At 36.7% G+C, this 19,039-nt stretch overlaps 2 protein-coding genes across 2 annotated transcripts; one reads left to right on the forward strand and one right to left on the reverse strand.

The window, feature by feature from the left end:
- The first annotated feature begins 12,953 nt into the window (after positions 1-12,953).
- Positions 12,954-15,545, forward strand: LOC113299924 (protein NETWORKED 4A-like). The gene is made up of 3 exons (XM_026549045.1): positions 12,954-13,219; positions 13,762-13,881; positions 13,998-15,545. The coding sequence occupies exons 2-3, from the start codon at positions 13,773-13,775 to the stop codon at positions 15,392-15,394; spliced, it is 1,506 nt and encodes a 501-aa protein (XP_026404830.1). The 5' UTR covers positions 12,954-13,219; positions 13,762-13,772; the 3' UTR covers positions 15,395-15,545.
- A 510-nt stretch (positions 15,546-16,055) lies between these two features.
- On the reverse strand, positions 16,056-17,753 carry LOC113296193 (F-box/LRR-repeat protein At3g59190-like). Its single transcript, XM_026544519.1, has 3 exons — positions 16,764-17,753; positions 16,437-16,532; positions 16,056-16,340 (listed from the first exon to the last, which is right to left on the reverse strand). Exons 1-3 carry the CDS (start codon positions 17,751-17,753, stop codon positions 16,056-16,058), a joined length of 1,371 nt encoding a protein of 456 aa, XP_026400304.1.
- Positions 17,754-19,039: the final 1,286 nt, after the last annotated feature.

The raw sequence follows: 19,039 nt of genomic DNA on the forward strand, positions 1-19,039 counted from the left end.
CGGTCGTGACCACGGTCCCGTGAAGCCATTTTCCTTAATTTTATAATATTTTTGATGATTTTATGAAGAATTCATGAATTTTAAGAAATTTGATGAATTTATGGAGTTTCCATGAATTGAAGGAGTTTTCATGAGTTCGAGGAAGCAAAAAATATTAAAATAATAAAAACACGGGCGTGTGGGACCGTGGGGGCGTGGCCGGCCGGCTAGGGGCCCCATCCCACGAGTTTTCATAATTTTTTTATATTTTTTTAAGTATTTTTCATGATTTGAGGGAATTTTTCCTAATTTGAGAGAAATACCATGAAATCAAGGAATTTGATGAATTCAAGGAAAAATGAAATAATAAAACAAGGGGCGTGTGGGACTGGCTAGGGCATGGACGGACGGCTAGTGGCCCGGTCCCACAAGTTTTCATAATTTTATTTATTATTTGATGATTTGTGCAAAATACCATGAAATCAAGGAGTTTTTTCATGAAATTAGAGAAATAATAATAATAATAAAATAATGAGGAACCGTGAGGTGTGGGGCCGGCTGGGACCAAGGCATGGCCGGTTGGCCAACGGTCACGCACCACACTTCTTTTCTTAATTTTATATTATTTTTTACGAATTTATGAAAATACCATGAAACCGAGGAGTTTCCTCAAGACGAAGGAGATTTGATAAAATGAGAGAATTTTCATCAAATCATGGAAAATAATAAAAATGCATTAAAAATATAAGACTGGCGTGGGATTGACCACGACACGGTCGATCGGTCGTGTGTCCGTGCTCCCAGCACCCTGGTCAATATTTTTAATTATTTATTATTTTCTTCCCTATTTTGCATAGGTTCATCGTTTCATTGTATTTTGAAATACTCGTTCGTGCGGTGACTGTTAGTGTATCGTCGTTGAATACACCTTCACCATTTGAATCGGGGCTTACTTAGAGGTAGCTCAGACGCCCGGTTGTTGATTATTTATTACTAATTGTGGAATTCGGTGGAGAATAATTCACAAAACTGAGTAATAAGATGTTTATTATTAATTCATAAGATCAGCTGAGGATTCGATTACGAATTCAGAATAATAAAGTGAGCATTACCATTCCATGGGATCGTAGATTCGACCATAGAATCAGAGTAATTAAGATTTATCTATTATCATTTATGAGACCAGTTGTGGATTCGATCATGAAATCGGAGCAATGAGATAATACAGTTATTGTTATTCTATGAGATCAAGCCGTGGATTCGATCATAGAATCAGAACAATTTCTTATTGCCATTCCATGGGACCAGTCGTGGATTCGACCATGGAATAGGAGCAATTTTTATTGCCATTCCATTGGACCAGTCGTGGATTCGACCATGGAATAGGAGCAATAATAGATTATTCTGGGAATTCAGTAGTGAATGTCACGGCAGAATTAATCTTAATTAGGAATAATTAACTTTGTGGCTCTATACTAGCAGAGGAAGCTGTCTAGGAGCATTAATTATCCCGATATGAGCTTGTCAGTAAGTCATATCCTTTATATAGTCAGCGTAAACTCGTTGTTTGTTCTTGAAGACGTTATCGCTCTATACTAGCAGAGCAAGTTGTCTAGGAGACGTACATCTCGTGATACTATATAGAAATAATCACTGAAAGTGTTCAGTATTCATGAGATATGCCGTTGTCCAGTCATGAGAATACATATCTACATGTACTCTGAGAGAAAGTACTCTCCGTTGAGAATTCGATGAGAGACCCGTGTCTCAATACTCACGTCTGATTGCTGGATCAGAGCTTCGTATAATTATGAGTTTACGATTTTATCCCTTGTCGAAAATCCACCATCTACAGAACTCTACATTCATCTCCCTCATTCCCGAAGTTCAATTCCCAAGCTCTCTAGTGAGAAATGAACTCTACTTTCATCCTTTTAGACATTAGCTTAGATATAATCTTTAGACCAATAAATCTTTGCAACACCACTTATATGATTATATCTAAGCTAATGGCTAAATGGATGAAACCTCTTCTCCATAACATTATTTCACCATATCAGTCTGCTTTTATCCCTGGGAGACAGATAAATGACAACACAATGGTTGCTCATGAAATAATACATAATATGAGAACAAGAAGGGATCAAGAAGGGATCAAGAAGGGATAATCAAGGATGGATGGGACTAAAAATTGACATGTCAAAAGCATTTGACAGAATAGAATGGAACTTCCTTATAGCTGTCTTAACTAAAATGGGATTTTCCACAAACTGGTGTAACTTAATAATGCGATGCATTTCCACCACAAACCTTGCTATTATGTTAAATGGTGTCCCTTGTGAGTTCTTTAAGCCTAGTAGAGGGCTGAGACAAGGTGGACCAATTTCTCCATACCTTTTCATACTATGTATGGAGGTTTTATCCAGAACCCTCTTAGAAGCTGAGAACAAAGGAAAAATTCATGGCATAAAAATTGTTAAGAAGGCTCCACCTGTGAGTCACATTCTCTTTGCAGATGATTGTATCATCTTCTGTAAAGCTAATAGAGAAAAATCTCAGAATATCCTTCATATTTTTGAAATTTTTAGCTCTTGCTCTTGCCAGATGATAAATCTGGCATAATCAGGGATCTTTTTTAGCAAAAATACTTCTAAGGAAATGGTTCAAAAATTCATAGTTCTAATGGAGATTGAACCAATTCCTCTAACTGATAAGTACCTGGGTTCCCCCCTATTCATAAACAAATCCAAAGTAAAGTCTTTTTATCTAATAATTGTGAGTTTAAAGGGGAGACTAGCTGGCTGGAAAGGAAAAACTATTAACCCAGCTGGAAAAATGGTCATGATAAAACATGTTACATCCACTCTGGCTAACTATCAAATGAACACTTTCAAAATTCCAAAAACCACCATTGGAGAAATGAACTAGATTCAGAGAGATTTTTTTTTGGGGAAAAGAAGAAGGTAAGAGTGAAGGAATATATTCAAAAGCTTGAATAGCTGTCTGTAAAGACAAAGAAGAAGGAGGCTTGGGTTTTATGAACCTTGAAAAATTCAATAATGCCATGACATCTAACATTGGATGGAGAATGATGAAACAACCTAATACTCTAGGATCACAAGTTATGCAAGAAAAATATTTCACTGAGGAAGATATTATGCATATGCCTACCAAACCAAAACCCACTGACTCATGGGTCCGGAAAGGTATTCTATCTGGAATTGAAAACATCCAAAATATAAGCACTTGGAAAGTGGGCAAAGGCAACAAGATACACATCTAGTCTGATAATTGGTTCTTAAATCAAAATGGACCTCTAATCAAACCACCTCACTGCAATGAAAACATCCAAAGAGTAAGTGACTTAATAGTCAATGATACTCAATGGAATGAGGAGATCATAACTGAAATCTTCAACAATGAAACAACTAATCTGATTCTAAATACTGAGATTCACAGTAATCATGAAGATGAAGTAATCTGGCCAGTTACCAAAGATGGCAAATTCACTGTCAGAACCTTATACAAGGAACTGACAAAGACCAGAAATACTCACCAAGTAAGAAATAAAGATTGGAACACAGTTTGGAAACTGAACACAAGCCCTTCAATTAGACTATTCCTCTGGAAGGCAGCTCACAACATTCTTCCAACAGGAGCAAAAGTAGGAAAACATCTCACCTACTTGAAGATATATGCAATATTTGCAATTGCCAAAGGGAGACTCTAACCCACCTCTTTATGAATTGTCCTCTTATTATTGATGTTTGGATAGAGTCAAGAATTAATCCTAGAACTGTTTACGGAAGATACACATATTTCCACCTTTGGCTAACAAACCTCTTAGAGGAAAAAAGAAACCTAAAGGATACCAAAGAATGGGCCGAACTTTGCATCATTGTACTATGGCATGTCTGGAAAGAAATGTGTAATGTTAGTTTTAACAAAACAACAAACACAGCTAAGACTGTAGCAAAAGACATTAAACACTGCATGAATACTAGACAGGCAGCTAGGTCAAAAACAAGAAAAATTTCATGCATATAAGCTACAATAAACATGCTGCTGAAACAAATATTATTGAATTTAGAATGCAGTGGCTTCCACCACCTATTTTTATCCTTAATCTAAATGTTGCAATTCACTTTAATGCTCACTTCAACTGTTATGAAATTGGTTTAACTCTATATGATTTCACAGGGGAGTGCACAGGAGCAAGAAGCATTGGGCACCTCCAAAGGAGCAATATAGAGATATCTCAGAGTACAGCTCAGAAGACTTTTGATTGGGCAGCAGAGCTGGGAAGCAGGATAGAGATAGAATCAAACTATTGCAACCTCATCAAGCTGATAAGAAAACTTCATGCTGAGCAGATGCATAAAAGGTTTAAACTGAAGACTAGATCAACTACTTATTCTGAAATAGCAGAGCGGAGTACCATAAACTCAAACCAAAACTCTATGGCTTTAAATTTAGTAAAACTAAGTTAAAATTGTAATAATTATAGGCAGTGGAAAGGATCTGCGATCCAAAACTTACTACAACAATTTAGGGGAGGTTTGAATGTTCACAATGGAGACTGGAGTTTCTCTAATGACTCTCAAGACACTACGCCTGAGAATCAAAGACTCCCATCTATTTTGTACTAGCTTTTTTAGCTAGTTGCCACTTTTTTCTTATAAAAAAGAAACACCCCAACTTACATCATCATTATCAAATCAATCGTGTTTTGTGCCTGAAATTATTTTCTGCTACAACAATGCTCCTCATTCCTTCGAAAAAATAAAATAAATAAAATAAGCAACTGTTTAGGTAAAGTGAGTCATATAAACAGGGGCGGAGGGACATTGAAACAAGCGGGATCTGTCGACCACAATTGATTTTTAGATTCAGCTAAACTAGGCTTAGTGTTTTTGTAAATTATACATCTTGAGAGGGCAATTGCGAATGATAAATTAAAACTCGATTCTTAATGGGGGTAAAAATTTAAACTTGATTGACAAATGTTGACATAGATATGAAAAATGATGTAAATTACTCTCTCTCTCTAATTTAATTAAAATATTTTATAACTTCATTATCTCTCAAAAAATTGATTTAATATTAGTTATAATGCAAAAAAGAAAATCCGGCAGCCGAGGCATACTTTAACAATACGAATTTGCCCATATTTGCGAAGAAGTCTGGCTCCGTCACTGCATATGTGAGTCCGTGATTGGTTAAGTAGTTGGGACTTGGGAGTGTAAAAGTCAATAGCTAGTCCAGCGTAGCTTATTAGACCACCCTACAAGAGTCTATTATACCACTGGAACTTTTCCAATACTGCCCGATATCGCACATTACATCAACTGTAGACATTTTCTCTGGGGAAGTTACAAATCAATAAACAGTCACTCTGAATTGACTTAGGCATGGAAGGTGTTGAGGTAGAGGGAAGAGATGGTGAAGCGTCTGTTAGCTACACAGCTTCTGGAGTCGCACAGATTGCTGCAAATCAGGTTAGTTTTCAAAGTAATTTCAAGTATCCCTTTCTTAATTGGTGGTTTTATTTTATTAATTCTAAATCTGTTTTTAATTTAAGTCGTAATTATTTTTCTAGGGTTTTGAAATTGTCGTTTGACTGTAATTTTAGGAGTTTTGACGATTATTTTGGTTTTACTCTAGGGTTAATAGATTTGCTTCTAAGGAGTCTTTTTCTCAAAAAAACATTCTCCCTGTCTCTTATTGGTGAGGAAAGAATTTTTTTAAGGTGGAATTGGTTTTGCTTTTCTGTCGAGAATTGCAACATGAAGGTGATGGCTTGGAATGTACAAGGGTTTGGAAACAAGTATACTAGACAACATTTAGGAGAACTCATTAGGTCCAATGATCCTGATATTATTTTCTTAAGTGAAACTAAAAAAATGGATAAAAAGATGTATAGCTACACGTATAATTATAACTATATGAATTCTCTTTTTGTTAATCCTATAGGGGCTTCTGGTGGCCTTTTCCTTCTCTGGAAGGATGGAATTCATATAGATTTAGTTGACTCAAACTGTAACTTCATTTCTGTTTTAGTCAATATGGATTCTAGGAGTGGACACACCTTATTAAACTGCATGTATGGTACCTTATCTGATGAGGGTTGGGATAATCAATGGATTTATCTAGAAAATATTGCACATATGTATCACAATCCTTGGGTAATTTTGGGAGACTTGAATTTTATAATTAAGCAGGATGAGAAAGCTGGTGGTAATTTAGTACCTCAAAGTCAATTAGATGAGGTTAGAGGGTACATTTATCATTTAGGTCTAATTGATCTTAATTTTATTGGTAATCCTTATACCTGGAGCAACCATAAAAATGGTGAAGCTTTAATCTTAGAAAGATTAGACAAGGCCCTTGTTAATACCTCTTGGCTTGATTTTTTCCCAACTGTTGTTGTCTACCACTTGAATAGTGTTGGCAGTGACCATGTACCCATTCTTTTAGTGTGTTATAGAGAGGATAATCCTACTAGAAAACCACAGAGATTTAATAAGTGCTGGCTGAGTGATAATTCCTGTAGAGAGTTTATTTCTAGCAATTGGAGGACATAGGAGAATGGTTCCAAGGCTTTTAAACATGCTAAGTGTTTGTACAATGTGAAATTAGCTTTGAGACAATGGAACCTAAATGTTTTTGGTAACTTCCAGAGTCATATTAATGATATTCATCACCAGATTAATGTTGTTAAAATGAATCTGAATGCTGATAGTGATTTTGACCATCTAGCTAGACTTGAGGAGTCTCTAAAGTACTGGTACTCTGTTAAACATGACTATTATATGCAAAGGGCGAAAGAGAATATTCTGACTTTTGATGATAAAAATACTAAGTTTTTTCATGATAAAGTCAATTTTAGAAAATGAAGAACCCAAATTGAGTGTTTGCAAAATAGTATGGACATTTGGTTAACAGATAGGAGCATGATTGCTAAGGAGATTAGAGATCACTTTAGTAAGATAAGTAGGTCCACCAACCCTCCTAGAAATAATGATTTTCTTAAGGTCTTACCTCCCTGTATTTCTGAAGAGGAAAATAATTTCCTTATTAGTATCCCTACTGATGAGGAGATTAAGAATACTCTTTGGAAAATGCAATCTTCGACCTCCCCAGGTCCAGGCGGTTACCTACCTGGTTTCTACCAGCAAATGTGGGATGTAGTTGGGGACGACACAATAGCTATGGTTAAGAGTTTCTTTAACTCAGGGTATCTGCTTAAGCAGTTAAACCACAATTTCGTGTCTTTGATTCCTAAAACTGACTGTCCTAAAACTGGGGCAGATTATAGACCTATAAGTCTGAGCAATGTGAGTTATAAGATTATATCTAAACTTCTAGATAGTAGACTAAAAACAGTTATGAATAAATTTATTATCCCATATCAAGCTGCTTTCCTTTCTTCTAGGAAAATAACTGGCAACATAGTGATTGCGCATGAAATGGTTGATACCATGAAGAAAAATAGAACTAAATCTGGTCTTATGGCAGTTAAGTTAGACATGTCAAAGGCATTTGACAGAATTGAGTGGCATTTTCTTCTTGATATTTTGAAGCAGCTAGGTTTTCATGATCATTGTTGCAGGTTAATTGAACAATGCATAACAACAGTTTCTACGTCTATCCTTCTAAATGGATCTCCAGGTGAAGTTTATTATCCTACAAGGGGTCTTAGACAGGGAGACCCCTTGTCACCCTATCTGTTTATAATCTGCATGGATGTTTTATCTAAAATGCTTATAAATGCTGAAAATAAAAATGAGATTCAGGGAATTAGAGTAACTAAAGAGGCCCCTTCCGTGAGTCATCTGTTTTTTTGCAGACGACTTATTAGTTTTTACTAAGGCTAGTGTAAAAGGAGCTAGGAATCTTGATAATATGTTAAGCATGTTTAGTAAGTACTATGGTCAGGCAATTAATTTCGAGAAATCTGGCTTAGCTTTTAGCCCGAAAACGGACCCTAGAACCAAGATGCAGATTGGGAACATTTAGAATATAAAAAGTTTAGGACTTCAAGATAAATATCTAGGAGTCCCTCTCTTGATTCATAGGAATAAAATGGAAACTTTCAGCCATATAAACTGTAGCTATGACAGAAGACTAGCTTCTTGGAAAGGGAAACACTTAAATCAGCCAGGGAGGACCGTTCTTATACATTCTACTCTAGGTACTCTAGCTTCTCATCATCTTGCTGTTTTTCCAATGCCTAAAAGAATGACAAGATTCTATTCAAAGACGATTTTTTTGGAACAAAAATAGCGGTGCTAAGGGTGGGAACTTTAGGAAATGGGATAAGGTAGCCAAGCCTATAACTTTAGGAGACCTAAACATTAAGAAAACTGAACACATGAATACAACCTTACTAGCTAAGCTTGCTTGGAGGCTCATGACTGAAACTGATGCCCTGTGGGTTCAGATTTTATCTCATAAATACTTTCCTAGTAGTAATCCTCTACATGTCGTGAATCAAGGGAGTGTCTCTTGGATTTGGAGAGGTATTTGTAGAGGCCTAGAGATGGTTAGAAAATACTATTGTTGGGAGGTTGGAGATGGAAGTAAGATTGAAATTTGGAAGGACAAGTGGGTACCAAGTAGGAATGGTTTTTTAAACTCTTCTTATGTTTCTTCTAATATGAGAACTGTGAACCAACTTATGTTACAGGGGGGAAAAGAATGGAATGTTGAGCTTCTAAAAAGTCTTTTTTATAATGACACAGTGAGAGATATTTACTCTATAAGAATCCCACAATGTGGGAAGGACAACCTAAGATGGAAACCATTTTATAATGGTTCTTTTAGTGTAAAATCTGCTTACAGGTGTATCATGGATGAGATTTATGGAAATGAAATTGTTACTTTCCCTTGGAAACAGTTTTGGAAAATTGATTTGCCGCAAAAGATCAAACATTTTATGTGGAAATGTGTGCAGGATTGCCTAGCTGTTAGGCATAAGTTAGCTAGGTTTGTCACTGATATTGATGGATCTTGTCCCTTGTGTCAGAATGCAAATGAAACTGTGAACCATTTATTCTCTGATTTTTCTGTTTCAAAGAGTTTACTAACTGCTATAGACCCCAATTTTGCAGGTATAAATGATGGGTTACAGGTTAAAGATTGGATTGCTTCATGGTTCTCTAGTAATAGTAGTCAAATCTATCTGAAGTTTATCAGAAAAATTAGCTTTGCTCTCTGGCATATATGGAAACTTAGATGTGCAATAGTTTTTGAAAGAGCTTCTGTTAATGTCACAAATCTCATTAGAATAATGACCAAGGAAGTAGCTGATTGGGAGACAAATATGCTTAAGCAAGAAATCCTAACAGGAAGGAATATACATTTAAGGGCGCAAACAATTTGGACTTTACCAGATGATGGATATAAAAAAATTAATTTTGATACATCATTTCTCAAAGATAACAATACCATGGGCATTGGACTAATAGTTTTTTCTCATGCAGGGACATGTGGGGGTGTAGTTACAAAATCTGGACTAGCACGAGATGAGGAGCAGGCTGAAGCGCTTGCAGCTTTGGAAGCGATTAAAATGGCAAAGAATGCTGCAGTTCAAAGCTTGCACATAGAAGGAGATTATCAGAATGTTGTGGATGCAATATATGGGAAAGTTGGGTCTGTCAGATGGACAAACAACAATATCATAAGTGATTGTAGAGTCCTTTTATCGAGTTTTCAGTCTTGAAAATGCACTTTTGTGCATAGAGAGTCCAATAAAGTTGCTAACTGTTTAGCAAAGAGAGCTAGGTCATCAGGTTTAAGTGAGCCTTGGTCAGTTATTTTCCCAATATGGTTAAAAACTCTCATTAGAGAGGAACTTGATATGTCGATTTAATCCATCCTTTAATAAAAATCTCTTTCTTATTAAAAAAGAAAATTGACTTAGGCAGTATTACCTTTAAGATCGGAGTTACGGAATCTATGGAGTCTGCATTTTATTAGCTAAACTGACAATGAAATCAATAAACTCATTAAAGGCATGTATATAAAGAACTAATTTACTTCTTCATGAAATTTTTTTCTTACTTTGGCAAGGGCATACCACCAAATTGAAAAGAAAGAGATTTAGTATTTCTTGGAGTTCAGTAATTAATTTTATGTTCAGGAACTCAAATTGGTCTGCTGTACCTATCACTCTCTGTATCACGTACAGCACACTTGTAGATGATCATGGTAATGAAGATGTAGCAGCATAGTACGTGGAATTGCGAACACGCCATGGTGTTAGGAACCAGACCCTTTTAATGATGTCTGGAGAGGTAAATCCATGTCAATTCATGATTTCTTGGTCTTTTTCTCCCCTTAAGCAAGGCTCAAAGAACCGGTTTAAAATATTTTTTTTTATAAGGAATAGATGCCTGAAAATGACCTCCATAAGAACTGTCAAAAACATTAGTTGAATCAACACTCGGATCCAATCCAACACTCAGATCGGTCTCACGAATGCTAATGCAAATAGAATTTGGCACCAATGAAAATCCTCAGCGCCATGCTAGGTTTGTTTAGAAATGACTCAGATTAGAGTCAGATATTAGTTCACTTGTTTCTTTATTTTTCGATCATCGTATATATCAGATTCGGAAGAAATAATTCAGATTTAGGTGTAGCGAGACAGATTCAAACGAGTCAGATGAATAAAATTGTTGGGGATTTTAATAAAGTGCCACACTTTCATTTTCACATTTAAGAAATTACCACCGTTTTTTTCAAACTTAATAAAATGCCACGTTTTTGATTTTTTCCATCTCGTTTTTTCAAAGAACAGTTAGCATCTGTTAGTGCGTAGGTGGAAGTTATTCATCATAGTAAAAGACATTTAAACCCTGAACTCATCATATTGAGCCATAACCGATTTAAATCGTTAGTCACAGCTAAACCCTGAACTCAAATCACCGCTCCTTTTCATCTTCTTCCCCAATTCTCAAAACCCAATATTTACTTAAAATCCAATACTTACAGGTACAATGCTGGATTCAGAAAGTGATTAAAAAAAACGAAATTGATCATTAGTTAACTTATCAATCACATAATTCATATGGCTTATACCGCCATTAATGATTCTGCTGGTGCTTTTATGCTAATACAACTCGCAACAAAATTCAAAAACAACACACTGATATGAGATGAAAAACCTTTGCAACTGATATACGTGATTATTAATGCAAACAGGTTGTAGGCGATGGAAATTTGGCTGTGGATCTTTCACAAACAACTAATGTGCAAAAAAAAGAGATGATTAAGAGGTGCATTTCATCTGTCATATTTAACAATCAGCACCATTTATAACTTTCTGCACCTGCAAATTCCACCAAGCTGCTGTGACTATGAACTGAATGATTTAGAGTTATGGGTATGTGTTGAATGTTAAGTTGTCGCAGGGAAGAAGATAGAATGATTCCATGAACCAACAGTAGCTGATATGGGTATCACCAGCAAAACGTATTTGAACTGTTTGAATAATAGCCTGAACGAGCAATTCTCCCTCAATTCTTCTTTATTGTTGAGGTATCGACTAAGTTATCTGTCAGGTTTCATTACTGATGGTTAGCCATGATATCGACTGCATACAATAAGGAGTGTTCAAATTCTAATCTGGTTTGGGTGAGTCAGTCGAAGAAACGGCAGTTCTGTTTGAGGAGCTGTTAACCATGGCTCGATGGCTGAGTACAAGGCTCAGTTGGCATTGGCTAGGACTCGAATTAAAGGTCGAGATAAACAAGGAATTTGAGCCAGTGAAAACAGCTAGGGTAAAACAGTAATTCCAATTAAATTTTAATTTCTTCCGGTAAGATGTTGACTCGTTCCAACAAAATTGACTAACTTAGGTGGGCCTTAACAGAATTATTAACAGTTGTGGCATTTAATAATCTCTGGAAAAAAAGGTGGCATTTTCTTAAATCGAGATATGCAAGTGTGTCAGTTTCTTAAATATCCCAAAATTGTTTGCACATCTATTTCCCTCGAGATAAACGTGGGAGCGCCTAAACAAATATAGGCACTAATCAAACATGAAAACAAATTCCACCACCACGTAGAAGCGAACACCACTATGCTCTGTTGAAAATTTTCAAAACGTGGATCATTTTGGCTTAATATTTAAATACATTCAAACAAACAACTTTGAATAGTGAGGTGTGGAAGAGATTTTTCTCCCAACCATAAAATATGTACATGCCGGTGGATCTCATTTTGAAAGAACGTGGCACATGTGACTATCCAAAGTACAATGCAGTCATCCTCCACAACTGCAGCATTTACATTCATAGTTGATGATGTTTTTTCTTTTCTTTTTTAATAATTACTTTGAGTCTTTGACTATATTTCATAGAATTGCAAAATGAGTACAATAATACCATATCATATGTTTTGGATTCTGATTTGACACAAGGTAGTTTTCACTTGTCTCACCTCATTTGTCTGGACTGGATCTGACTCCGGATCTAAATCAGAGTGTTGTTTGATTTGAAATCTGACTCAACATGTAAATTTGAGCACGATATATTTGAGTCAGGCTTGTTGGGCATATACAGTAGAACTTCCATAAGTTAATTATTTCGCTAAAATAATAAAATTTTCTGGTCCCAACTAGACTTATAGTTGTACATGCTAAATTTTAACTCTAAATTAACAACTTCGCTAAATTAACAATTTTTTTCGGTCCAAAGGCTATTAATTTATCGAAGTTTTACTGTATAACCGGATCTAATTTTTATTTTAATTATTTGACTGTATTACCGGAATAATTTTTGAGTCCGATATGATGAGTCAGATTCAGACAAAATTTTGTAGAAGGGGGTGATTATCATTTCATTTTTCAATATCAATAATGCAAGCAGGGGCAAAAATCTCACACAAGTCTCCTCTCTGGTTATGTTTTGTTTTATAAATGAAGGATCATGCTGAATGATTTAAGATGTGAAAGGGTGGGCAGCTGTCTGTCTAGGCATTGACTAGTCCATAGATAAGATAAATAAATAATTGCACACACATCATGCCTTCACATTTTACCCATAACAGGCACAGAAGGATCAAGGAAGGAAGAAACTGAATTATAGAATAAGAGTCCATTCTTCAACTGCCTCTAAGAAGTTTTGGAGGAAGAAGAAGAAGATGGATGTGGGTGCTTATTGATCCCAACTTTGGCAAGTACTGCTCTGCAAATTTATTAGCTGTTATTACCTTGTCCTGCTGGTCAATTCTGGTGAGTACAACCAATTCCTTCATTTGTACTAAGATTTTTATGTAAAAAATTTGGATAGGAATTTCTTGTTAGGAACTTCAGTTGAATTCATCTTGTTAGGATTATGACTATCCAAAACACACCCTTTGGATCCATAGACAACCTTTGAAATCAATTATTGTTGATTTCATAAGAATTTCTTCAAAAGTCAGCCATATAGTCTAGTTTCTGTTCATCATCCAGCTTGCTTAATCAGAGTTGTCAGAGATAACCTGGTTCCGCCACTGATTACCAAATTGGGTTTGTTGCCTCCTGCTACGCAAGGAAGGTAAGATCGTTGTATCCTGGGAGACATTTGACATTTGCCAACCCATTGTGAATAAGAGTCCGGCGAATTTTCTCTCAAGGACTTGGGCTATACTAGATTTTTGCTTCAAAAGAAAAGGACACTAGATTTTTTCTGCAGTTTGAGTGGAATTGCTTCTCATTCTTATTCAATTTGATTTTTAAAATTTATCATTATTGCTGATTGGATCTATTGTATCCAAATGTAAATTTCCCAGGGGGCAAAATCATGTCTAAGAAAACACTGAAGAGGTTAGAATCGAAGAAATCGCATTCTTGGTGGTTTGATAGTCATATCATCCCTAAATCCAACAAATGGCTTGCAGACAATTTACAAGGTAACATGTTCTCTATGCTCCTCATTCTGGTGCTTAATTGTTAAGTCGAATTACTGAATCGAAAGAAAACCTGAATATGAATGGCAAGAAAATGACCATAAAATCTTTGACTACAGAGATGGACCTGAGCGTCAAGCGAATGCTGAAACTGATTGAAGAGGATGGAGACTCCTTTGCAAAGAAGGCTGAGATGTACTATGAGAAAAGGCCTGAATTGATCTCTCAAGTGGAGGAGTTTTATCGAATGTATCGTGCATTGGCGGAGCGCTATGGTAACCTGACTAAGGAGTTGCGCAAGAACATTCCACCCAATCAGCTCCAAAGTCAGACTTCAGGCATCTCTGATGCAGGATCCGAGTCTGGACCTCCTATGCATTTTGGTGCTGAGCGGAAACATACTCGCCGTAAGTCCGTGGCCAGAGCTGCTGGTTTTGACGTCTTTCTTGGATCTCGTGGAGGCAGCTCTGAGAAGGCAGAATCAGATGATTCTTCATTGTCTCCGTCAGACTCTGAAACAGAATCTGAAAGCATTGCTTCATCTAAGATTACTTACTCCGATTCACTAGCAGCCAGTGCTGATGACTTGGGCCTGAGTCAGAGGATTATTGAGCTGGAGGCCGAGCTCCGTGACGTGAAACTGAAGCTTCAGATGGCAGAGGAAGAGAATTCTTCTATCACTGCCTCAATGGCTTCTCATGACAATGGAGACTACGAAAAGCTTCTTGGCAGAATCCAATGGTACGAGGAAGAATTGAATGTTGCAAATGCAAAGCTTCATTGTGCTGAAGAAGAGATCCAGAGAATAACAAACCTCAAAACTGAGAATGAGACAACTGATGCATTGTCTACTGAGACAACGCAGGTGTTGGAACTGCAAGAAAATATTGCAAAATTAACGCTTGATCTTGAGAAAAGCAAATCTGCTGAAGCAGCCATGGATAATGTTTTGGAAGAGACCAGGGTCAGTAACGAAAAGCTTCGTCTTTCAGAAGAAGAGGTATCAAGGTTGAAACTTGAACTGCAAATGGCCAAGTCTTCTTCAAGAGATATCGATGTCTGTATGCCAGAACAGAAAGATCCGAATGTAGAAAATCTTAATACAGAAATTCAAGAACTGAAACTAGCCATCTCTGATGCTGAGTTGAAATTTAGCACTGAGAAATCTCAACTACAGAAGGTCATATCAGATTTGGAAGAAGATCGAAGGGAACTAGAGACGAAGCTGAAGAACTTAGAGTCAAGCATTCAAACACTAATAGATGATGGTAAGAGGGTTGAACAAGAAAAGATAGAATTTCAAGTTCTACAGGCGAATCGTGAAAAAGAGATAAGCAGCGAAATGGAAAGATGGAAACTGAATATTGAGACCTTGACAGCAGAGAGAGACAACCTCCTGAATGGAAAGGCACGGAATTCATTCACGGTCAATGTGGGATCTAGAGACGCAGATAGACTCCGTGAGATGGAAGATCGTCTGAAAATGTTACAAGGCATTAAATGGTTGCTTGTATAAAACGTCGAAAGACGTTAGTGATTGCCATGTTTTTCATATTGAAGCTACAAAATCCAATTTCTTTGTTTTTGTATTTTATTCATGAATGGATCATTTGTAAGCATATGCATTGTTGATTACAGAAAACATAAGTGCAGTTTACAGTTCTTAATTCCAAATGTTCTAAGACCCTTATGGCTGAAAGGTTCATGAAGGTTATCTAATTTAGTATTACTAGCTGGTATTAGTTGCTGCCAGAGAGCAGAGGCCAACAGTGCTCTGGGGGAAATCTGAAGAGTGAAGGCACAAGACACATTTGAAACGATTACGAAGTCAGGGGAGTAACTGTTACGGAACTGCTGCCAATCTCAATACAGAATTTCTCACAAGCTCTAAGAGGCAGAGATACACTAGCAGAAATATTCAAGGACATGAAATAGCAATGAGGTTGAGAATGCCACAAAAACATTAAGATTGTTCAGATAAATTAACTGCATAAAGGATGCAAACAAGATCGAAGAACTTTATGAACATGACAATTCAAAAAAGAAAAAGGAAAAAAACGTTTCAAGATACTGATTTGCTAGCTGCTTGTAAATATATAAGAGAATACCTTCTCTTTGGCATGCAGATGCCGTAGATAGTACTACTCGAAGTTTAAGCTTTAAGTTGTTATTGGCGGCTACAACTGCATTGAGATTGAGACACTTGAAGAAGTACTAGGAAATGCAGGTAGCATGTCTTTGAATTGCATCATTTGTTTGGTTCTATCAGGTGAGTCTCTTTTACAACAGAAAAGCTTTACTTTCTCCAAGATTATGGCTTTCTTTAACAAAATTTGTAAAAACTTGAGTTCATTAAAACATCCTTGGATACCCTGAATTTGAACAAACTTGAGGTAGTGCAGGCAAGGAAATGGCGACCCTACTATCCAATCACCTCCTGTATTGTTTGCATTTAACTCTGTCTAAACACCACAAGAAAATGAAAAGAATAATTACACAAAGAAAATGAAGAGTTATAACTAAGCTAAGTATGTCGTTCATAGTGATGAGAGTTGTACCTGCTCAATTGTTAAGCAAATAGATTCAATATTAGGGGAAATCCTGACCAAGTATGCTATCGCATTCAAGCAGTTACTTGACACCCATGCTACAACCTTCAAAAATCATAGATTACTGAACTGAAAGTACGGGTCACTTGGCGGATAGGGAAACCCTGTGAATACCTTGGCACATAGACAGTTAGAAAAAAAAATGTTAAAAACTTAGGTGGCGTCGTAAATACCTCATACCATAAAAATTTGAATAACAGAAATATAGCAGCAGGCCAGTGCATATTAAGAAAATAACAAATTAGTCAAACTACTTTTTATACGATCCATACATACCTCGAGGAACCCAGGTGAGGACAACGTGAGATCTGTCACGTTGGGTACCGCTCTTATAAATTCTATCATTCGAGCACCGTACAACTCTTTAACATCTCTAGAAAGCTCTGAAATAGCTTTCGGCGTTTCTTCCAGTCTATAACCGTCGCTCATTGTCATTCCAATATCAGCGGTGACCAGAGAAGAAAGGTTCTTTAAGGAATAGTCTTGTGACATATAATCTTTGCAGACAAGGGATGTGAGATTTGGAGCAGATAACTTAATAGTGATGTCAAAGTAATCAATAGACTCACAATTGTCCAGGTGAAAGTGTTTAAGACTAAGAGATGAAAAGTTGAAACTTATACTGCAGTCTGCTAACACCAATGACTCTAAAACTGGGCAGCTTGAAAAAAACTTACAAGTTAAGTTTTCATCCGCAAGTGAGACTCCCTTAAGCTCCAGATATCTTAGCCGAGAGAAATTATACACAGCAACATCAGGCAGACCAAAGGATGTCAACTCCCTGCCAAACCCATGAACACTTAACTTTGTCAGTGATTTGCAGGTGAACAAACAGTCGGGCAATTTAATCATCTCTCTTAGAAACAAAGTAAGATTTAGCTCTTGAACATTATGCTTAACAGCAGCCATAATCCATGTTGCGACATGTCTTGAAACGTCGTACTTAAAACCCAAATCACTTTTGAAGTTACCAACGTTTTCCCATCTAAGTTCCAAGGTCTGGATATCTGATGAACTATCACGCAGAAGTAGTAATCTATCCACAAAAATAATATATCTGTTCAAGGCTTTAAAAGAGTCTTCCACATTCCAATCCATCCGATCCATAGAGTGATCGGATATTCTTAGAGAAACCCAGAGATACCTCCATCTTCTCGACAGAAAAGAGGTTCGTAGAACATGTCCAATGTTTAGGAAAGACAGAATGTGATGGATTAACGTATCAGGTAATTCGCTGATTCTATCTTTGTTACGTTTCTCCACCATTGGTTTTGATCCTTCACTGCGTTGTAGTTTTGAATTTACCATGGATTCAAAGCGTCGGTCATCTTCTGATTCAGTAAAACCTTCGAACACTTACGCTCGTTGTTTGTATTTGTTCCCAAGGTATTAGATTCACCGAAACCAATGTGATCATCAACTACCATCTCTTCTCCGAAGTGAGAGATTTTTAATGCTATCGGATAGTCGTGATTTTCTGTTGCGGTGCCAACACTAGTTTACTTTTATAGCTTCTCTGTATTTAGCTTACTTTGGTTTCCTAATTTAGTTTGAACTCTATTCTTGTTTTTCAAGTATTCGCAGTAATACTGCTCCTGAGCTTTGTAAAAGACTTAAGGAGTTAATACAAAACTCTTCTTCTAATCTTCTTCTCTTCTTAATCTTCTTAATTCCCTCATTACATGTGGTTAACCCCCAACTCAATGGGTTTTATTATCCGAGTTCTATACCCATTTAGTTACTAAATACTTGTGTTTTGGTCTAGAACCCTAACACCTCGTATCAGAGCAGGTTTATATTATACCTAAATTCACCCAATTTTTTTCTTTCTTTTACGATGACGTACACAGAAGAATTGCTACTCCTGAAGCAGAGCATTGAAGGAGTTACAACTAAGATTGATACACTTGTTGAAACTGTTAGCAAGAATCATCTTCACAGTGAAGAACAAACCACCAAAAATCGTTTGGAAGACAAGCAGCTACGTATTGAGGATAGAACTAATCGGCAGTTGGATTAAGCTGAGCATATATACAATCTGACAAAAACTCTGAGTTCAGAACTCACAACAAAACTCACGCAAGCTTTAGGTACAAAACTCACTGGATCTTTACGTGCTGTGTTTCGTGAATTTCTTCCTCAACTTAATGCTCATGGTACTGGTCCTCAGTCATCCCATCAGCGTACTCCTAACATTAATCTTAGTGATGGAATTCTTGAGACCCCTATTCGTGCTGGACATATTAGTTTGAAGTCTCCTACTTCTGATGGAGAAGACCCTGATGGTTGGATATTTCAGGCTGATCAATACTTTGCCTTGCATACTGTTGCTAATGCCATGAAGATTGCAATATCTACTGCACATCTTAAAGGTGATGCCAATGCTTGGTATCGTTGGAAGAAGACCACAATTACTGTTACTACATGGGAGGAGTTTTGCTCTTTAGTTCCTGCTCGTTTTGCTCCTGAGAGGTTTGTTGATGCTATTAAGTACCATTAAACAAAAAGGTACAGTTCGAGACCATATGCCTGAATTTGAACGTGTCTTTTAT

This window comes from Papaver somniferum, chromosome 7, assembly GCF_003573695.1.
Source record: "Papaver somniferum cultivar HN1 chromosome 7, ASM357369v1, whole genome shotgun sequence".
NCBI lineage: Eukaryota > Viridiplantae > Streptophyta > Magnoliopsida > Ranunculales > Papaveraceae > Papaver > Papaver somniferum.

Excerpts from the sequence above, each read along its gene's own strand:
- LOC113296193 (XM_026544519.1), bottom strand. The coding sequence starts at position 17,753 with ATGGTGGAGAAACGTAACAAAGATAGAATCAGCGAATTACCTGATACG. Across the intron at positions 16,533-16,763 it reads CCTCACCTGGGTTCCTCGAG|GTTGTAGCATGGGTGTCAAG; the intron begins GTATGTATGGAT and ends TGATTTTTGAAG. Across the intron at positions 16,341-16,436 it reads TTTGCTTAACAATTGAGCAG|ACAGAGTTAAATGCAAACAA; the intron begins GTACAACTCTCA and ends TGTGGTGTTTAG.
- LOC113299924 (XM_026549045.1), top strand. The coding sequence starts at position 13,773 with ATGTCTAAGAAAACACTGAAGAGGTTAGAATCGAAGAAATCGCATTCT. Across the intron at positions 13,882-13,997 it reads GCTTGCAGACAATTTACAAG|AGATGGACCTGAGCGTCAAG; the intron begins GTAACATGTTCT and ends CTTTGACTACAG.